At 40.7% G+C, this 7,500-nt stretch overlaps 1 protein-coding gene across 2 annotated transcripts in view; it reads left to right on the top strand.

The window, feature by feature from the left end:
- LOC122973696 (disks large homolog 4-like) overlaps positions 1-7,500 on the top strand; it is a 43,421-nt gene that overhangs the window by 21,001 nt on the left and 14,920 nt on the right. For both annotated transcript variants that reach the window (XM_044341407.1, XM_044341406.1), the window contains exon 4: positions 6,050-6,100. In XM_044341407.1, the coding sequence (XP_044197342.1) occupies positions 6,050-6,100 (51 nt within the window). The remainder of the gene's footprint in view (positions 1-6,049; positions 6,101-7,500) is intronic.

Here is a 7,500-nt window from a genome sequence, read left to right as displayed (position 1 = left end):
CGGCAGGTTGAGTTTGCAGGGCTGAAGAGGCAAAGCTAGCCCTTTAGCATCATGGATGTATAAAGAGAACTGTCAAGTGGCGCATGAAGCCAAAAAATTTTAACTTCTTCTGCATCTGTGTGGCCCATAAAGCAGCTCAATCATGTGGCTCTTCTAGACTTTTCAAAATGCGATCAAATGGATCAATTTATGATATGGAAACCAGTCATTTTACAGACGTCTCTTTCATAATGTAAGTCTGTGGGGAAACGTCTTTTTGGGCCAGTGTGCATCACGTGACCTTGTAATTACACAGTTTGGCCGCTGTGTCAAATTTGCTTCAAAGCCTTCCTTCCTGTATCCAGTTCTCTTCATAGACTCGTGGTTACGCTGGGTCGTGTCTAGATGGGGTTAGGGGACGAGGGGGGAGAGGCGACAGGAAGTTTATACCATTTCACACCACTGGCGCCGCTTGTAATGCATCATCTGTTGTTATAGAGCATCTTTGATAAAAGCCAAAGACTCTTACCTTTGAATTTTAGTTAGCTACCAGACTGTTAGCTTCAACTGTAGTTATCCCAGTAACTCCAGTCTGAAAACCTGCTGGGATGTTCTGGGAGATGTTTGGGGGCTGCTGGCTCTAATGTCTCTGCAGCATCTTTGATATATGATTTAATTCCTTCTGGAAGATAAATGTTGGTCTCACAGCTAAATTACAGACTGAATAACATCATTTACTGCGTCTTCCTGTCAGTAAGGTTTTGTTTTCTTGACACTCTTCTTTCGTTAGCTACATGACTGTTAGCTTAAACTTCAGTTAGTAACCAGACTTTGATTAGCTACATGTATTGAATATATCATGACTTTTACCTTCGTTAGCCTCTAAACTGTTAGCTTCTAGTAGCAACAATAGAAATGTATCTTTGACTTTTAGCTACAAGTTAGCTTCTTGACTTTTATTGTTGGCTAACCATGTTGGCTTTGGGACTCTTAGCTTCAACTTTACTTAGCAACTAGACCTTTATCTCTGACTTTAGTTTAAGGAAGAGTGTTACATTCGGATATAGTAGCCTAAAAGATAAAAGCTAAAGACTCTTACCTTTGAATTTAGTTAGCTACCAGACTGTTAGCTTCAAGTAAAGTTAGCAAGTACCTGATATATATATTTACTTTAATTAGCCTCTAAAGTGTTAGCTTAAGCTCAGTGTCGCTGCTATAAATCTTTCGTTTTGACATTAATTAGCCACAATTGAGCTTCTTGACTTGTTTTGTTGGCTGACCATGTTGGCTTCTGGACTGTTAGCTTCAACTTTAGTTATAAACAGACTCTTAGTTTTGACCCCAGTTAGCTAACTACAGGACGAGCTAGTTTTACACATAAAAACCAGTAAATGTTACTGTTTATTCCTGATTAGTACAAAGCAGAAGCTGAAAGTTCTCTTCTGTCTTCTACATCAGTGAAGTGTTTTATACAGCTAAGAGTAAACAGGAACCATGTTAAAGGGTTCCCAGCGTTCCCAGTTAAACCAGCAGTCAGGTGTCTGTAATCATTCCTCCTGTTCATACTGGATATTAAAAGATCCTTCAAATGTGCTTTCAATGGAAGTGATGGAGGATAAAATCCACAGTGTGTCCACACAGTCATTTAAAGTCTGTGTGAAGCTTCTATTCAGCTTCATCAGTCTGAGTTAGTCATATCAAGTGGATATCTGACACATTTACAGTCTTTTTAGCATCAAATTCCCTCTTTGTGTTTCCTCGGACAGTGTTTCCCTGTTGAGCTGCAGGTGGAAGTATAGTAACAAAAAGAGGAACTTTGGCACTAAAAAGACTGTAACGTTGAAAGATATCTACTTGATTTGACTCGTTTGGACGCTGAAGCTTCATATTAGCTTCAGACTGTGGATTTTGTCCTCCATCACTTCCATTGTAAGGTCATTATGAAGGGATCTTCTAATGGTCAGTATGAACAGGAGGAATGATTACAGCTTTAATGTTCATTTGGGCTCCTGACTGATGGTTTCAGACACATTTGAACAATAGTGAACCAGTCCTTCAACATCAGGCTGATGAATCTTCTCCTCATAAATAAACAGTTCAAATGAATCCGACAGACTGAAGCTGTTTGTTTTCAGCTTGTGATGTTCTGATGAATGCAGAGAGCTTCTCACTGATGTTTGTGACCTTTCTGAACAGCTCTGTGGTGGAGAGACCTCCACCACAGAGAGAGAGAGAGAGAGAGAGAGAGAGAGAGAGAGAGAGAGCTGTCAGGGGAAATGAGGAATGGGTTTAATTAATTCAGTGTGAACTGTAACTCTCTCTCTCTGCTGTCAGTTTGCCTCTCTCGCCCTCTCTCTCTCTCTGTTATATAACTGTGTTCTCTCCTCCAGATTCTCCAGAGACAAACAACCAAGTTACTGTGTTGTAGAGCTGACAGCTGCTCAGCCTGCAGCAGTTCACTGTGCTGCTGACAGACAGGCAGAAAACACTGCACAAAAAGCAAATTCAAGGAACTTATAATGTCTTATTTTAGGATGATTAAACCTTTTTTTCATTCTTATCAAAGACAAACACTCCTGTCAAGCAGCATCTGCACTGCAGGTTATTAGACTTGTTTCATGGTCTTAATTTGTCTCAGTAAGGTATTCAGTCTATTTTCAGCTCGAACTGACAGGAAACGAGTCTGAAAAGTGGATTGCACCATCATCACCCTGCTGTCTCTGTTATAAAGAAAAAAAAACAAGATTGATTTGCTTGTTTCAGAAATCAGAGCACAACTAAAGTGTTTGAAGATATTAATACCTAAACGGAGACAAAATTAAAAGGTAGACGCACACCACAACTCACTAACGCTTTAAAGAGTTCGACTTTAAAGACAAATAATCCAGTTTCAAGCATCTTTAACTTGCATTTCATTTCTCATATGTGAATATTTGTAAATCTAAGTCTTTAGATCATTTTATTCTTGTTTTTTGCTGACCCTGTTATTGCAGTGCAGCGTATTATAAACAAGTTCTGTTGTGTATTTGGTTCACAGTCAGTGTTTAACTTCAGCTCTTCTCATCAGCTCCTCAAAGACCGACTCTGTCTCCTAGAAATCACGTTCACAAATGACTTCACTGCAACAGCCTGTATGTTTTGTTGGAAGTGCAACGTTAACATTGATACACTAGTGAACCAGTGAAATTTGATCATTTCAAGCGAGAAAATCTGCCAACAGGATCAGTGAAAATGACTTAATATGTTTTCTTGAAACTACCATAAAATTAAACATGATCAGTTCAAAAAACTCCTTATTTATCTTCTGCTGGTCCTTTATGCAGCCCCTCAGTTCAGCCTCTGTCTCTAACAGGAAGTCTTGGCTCCTGTCTCTTTAAGCCCTGCCTCCCAATGAGCCCGCTCTGTTCTGATTGGCCAGCTTTACGTATCAGAGTCGTGTAAAGTTACCGCTGATGCAAACCCAACATTTCCTGCTTTATTGCTTCAAATTAAAAGCTTTTAAATGACTGAATAACGGGAGATTTTTATTGTGAAGAACATACAGGAAGTAAAAGGTTGAAACAACAACGTGTGGATATATTTGGAGCTGTTTGTCGAGCGGATCAGTTAGAAATAACGCAGGGAGGAAGAGTACACGCAGAGACAGCCACAGTGATGATGATGATGATGATGATGATGATGATGATGATGATGAAGAGCTGCAGACAACCAGCACACCTCCAACAGGCTAACTACTTATTCTACTTTGCTGTGCTGTGTAATGGAGTCACGGTTCGGCGAGGAGCAGACGACCATATAAGGAAATCCGTCACCAGCTGACGTCACTGCTATATATACATATATATATAATACTGCTACATATGTTTACCTCGTTATTTAACACTTTAGCCACGTTTAATATGAACATCCAACACTGTAACATTATATATATATGACTGAAAATAAGGAGAATCATAATAGGCCTCCTTTTAAACTAGTTTTTAAAGTTAGATTTAAGTCTGATCTGTCAGAAATTCACATTAAAAATGCTTGAAATTAGATTATTTGTCTTTAAAGTCGCCTCAGTTAATGAGTTGTTACCTTTAAATTTGGCTCAGATGAGGTATTAATATATTCAAACATTTAAGTTGTGCTCTGATGTCTGAAATAAGCAAAGCGATCTTGTTTTCTCATAACAGAGACAGCAGGGTGATAATGGTGCAATCCACTTCTCAGACTCGTTTCCTGTCAGCTTGAGCTGAAAATAGACTGAATACCTTACTGAGACAAATGAAGACCATGAAACAAGTCTAATAACCTGCAGTGGAGATGCTGCTTGTCTTTGATCAGAAGAATCATCCTAAAATAAGATATTATAACCTCTAGAATTTCCTTTTATGCAGTGTACTGAATGTATACATGAACGATCAGAGACGACGTACCTGGTTGTTTTTTACAGCGGTATGACAGTGTTTGTGGTTGTGTTCTGACTCTGGCAGCTCTTGGTTCAGGTCTGAGGAAGATCCTGGTCTCTGTCTGCAGTGACTTGAAGCTCAACAATGATGAACATTTAAGCCACACACGTGTGTTACGCTTGACAACACAACGTAACTGAGAAAAACATCTGGTTGTACATGAGGGTCATTTCTAGGAGACGGAGGTGCTTCATCTCTGTGGTTGGGTGAAAACCTCGTATCGTTATAATATAAAGCTTTGTGAGTGACGGCGGTGACGCAGACCGTGTGCTTCACATATACAGGAAGTGCTCAGAGGTTGTGACGTTTGCGATCAAACTGCTGTTTTCAATGAGTCGGTAACGTCTTCTGACTCTGAGATGTTGATCTGAGTGAGATTAAAGGTTAAATATAAGACAGTTCAGTGCTGTGAGGACAGCGGTGCGTCCTGATGCGTCAGTCACTGATGACGTGTGAAGACGTCACCTGTGTGCAGGTGTTTTCAGGTCACAAACAGCTGATCTGTCTCACCTTCTGTTCGCCCTCACTGGTCAGACCACACTGATCCATCTGACACAAACTGCATGTTTCTGTTAATGCAAACTGTCCCACAGAGTCAGAGACGCTGACTGTAGGTACCCTGACAGTCATTATGCTGTTTATGTCAACACACAGTGCTCCCTAGCAACAATAAAAACACAGTCTGGCAAAAACCCAGAAATGTGTTTCAGTTTCCTACATTCATCCACCTTTAAACTCCATCACAAGCATCCAGCATCACCACTGCAGCTCCCAGACACACCTGCTGCAAAAACACCTGTACACCATCCTGAACACCTCAGCAACCACCTAGAAACCCCAAAGAACAGAGTGTAAACCTGCAACAACCCAGAATAACAGTTGCAACCACCTTTTCATCAGCTAAACTGATGCATTGTGGGAACAGGAGGGATGAAATATTCAATGCTGGGTTGCCAGGTGTTAGAACCTCTTATCTACATCAGAGTACTGCCACAGAAACTACAAAGTAACACCATAACCAGCAAATAACATCTTAGCAAGCACATGACAACCACCAAGTGATACCATAGTGACCACCCAATAACCACCAAATGACACCATAGCAACCATCAGATGATCATCAAGTAACACCTTATCAACCACCCAAAAACCACCAAGTAACATCTTAGCAACTACCTGGTAACCACTAAGTAACCATAGCAACCATCTGATGATCACAAAGTAACATCTTGGTAACAAGCATCCAAGTAATACCATAGTGACCACCCAATAACCACCAAATAACACCATAGGAACCCTCGGATAACCACCAAGTAACACCTTAGCAACGTCCAATCATGTGGTTTGGATTTGGTGGTGGGCGGGGCAACAGTTTGGTACATACGATAAAAAAGGTTGGGCTGTCAATCAAACTGCGTGGGCGGGGCCTGTGGCACTGTGTGGAAGAGATGATATGAGAGGGAGAGAGAGAGGTGGTCGCTATAGCTACAGTTACAGTTGTCTAGGTAACCGGCCCCCTGAGGGCTGAACAGCTGTTACCATGGAGTTGCCGTGGTGATGAGCCGTTAGCAGAGAGAGATGCTGGAGGTGATTTAACCCTTTGTGTGTTTTTACAGATGAACGGATCAGAAGGAGAGCTGGAGTATGAAGAGATCACACTGGAGAGGGTGAGACACACACACACACACACACACTAATAATACACACACACACACACACACACTCATAATACACACTAATACACACACACACACTCATAATACACACTAATACACACACACACACTCATAATACACACTCATAATACACACTGATACACACACACTAATAATACACACTGATACACACACACTCATAATACACACTGATACACACACACTAATAATATACACTGATACACACACACTCATAATACACACTGATACACACACACTAATAATACACGCTGATACACACACACTAATAATATACACTGATACACACACACTCATAATACACACTGATACACACACACTAATAATATACACTGATACACACACACTCATAATACACACTGATACACACACACTGATAATACACGCTGATACACACACACTAATAATACACACTAATACACACACTAATAATACACACTAATACACACACACACACTCATAATACACACTGATACACACACACACACTCATAATACACACTGATACACACACACTGATAATACACACTGACACACACACACTCATAATACACACTGTAACACACATTTAACTCACACTGATGCACACTGTAACACACACTGTAACTCACACTGATGCACACTGATACACACTGTAACACACACTGTAACACACACTGTAACTCACACTGATGCACACTGTAACACACACTGTAACTCACACTGATGCACACTGATACACACTGTAACACACACTGTAACACACACTGTAACTCACACTGATGCACACTGATACACACTGTAACACACACTGTAACACACACTGATACACACTGTAACACACACTGTAACACACACTGATGCACACTGATACACACTGTAACTCACACTGATGCACACTGATACACACTGTAACACACACTGTAACACACACTGATGCACACTGATACACACGCTGTAACACACACTGATACACACTGTAACACACATTTAACTCACACTGATGCACACTGTAACACACACTGTAACTCACACTGTAACACACACTGTAACACACACTGTAACTCACACTGTAACACACACTGTAACACACACTGATGCACACTGATACACACACTGTAACACACACTGATGCACACTGATACACACACTGTAACACACACTGATACACACTGTAACACACATTTAACTCACACTGTAACACACACTGTAACTCACACTGTAACACACACTGTAACACACACTGATGCACACTGATACACACACTGTAACACACACTGTAACTCACACTGATACACACACTGTAACACACACTGATACACACTGATACACACACTGTAACACACACTGATACACACTGTAACACACATTTAACTCACACTGTAACACACACTG

The sequence above is a fragment of the Thunnus albacares genome, chromosome 22, assembly GCF_914725855.1.
Source record: "Thunnus albacares chromosome 22, fThuAlb1.1, whole genome shotgun sequence".
Taxonomy (NCBI): domain Eukaryota; kingdom Metazoa; phylum Chordata; class Actinopteri; order Scombriformes; family Scombridae; genus Thunnus; species Thunnus albacares.
Note: the sequence above shows the minus strand (reverse complement) of the source record. Positions and strands in the feature narration are given on the sequence as shown.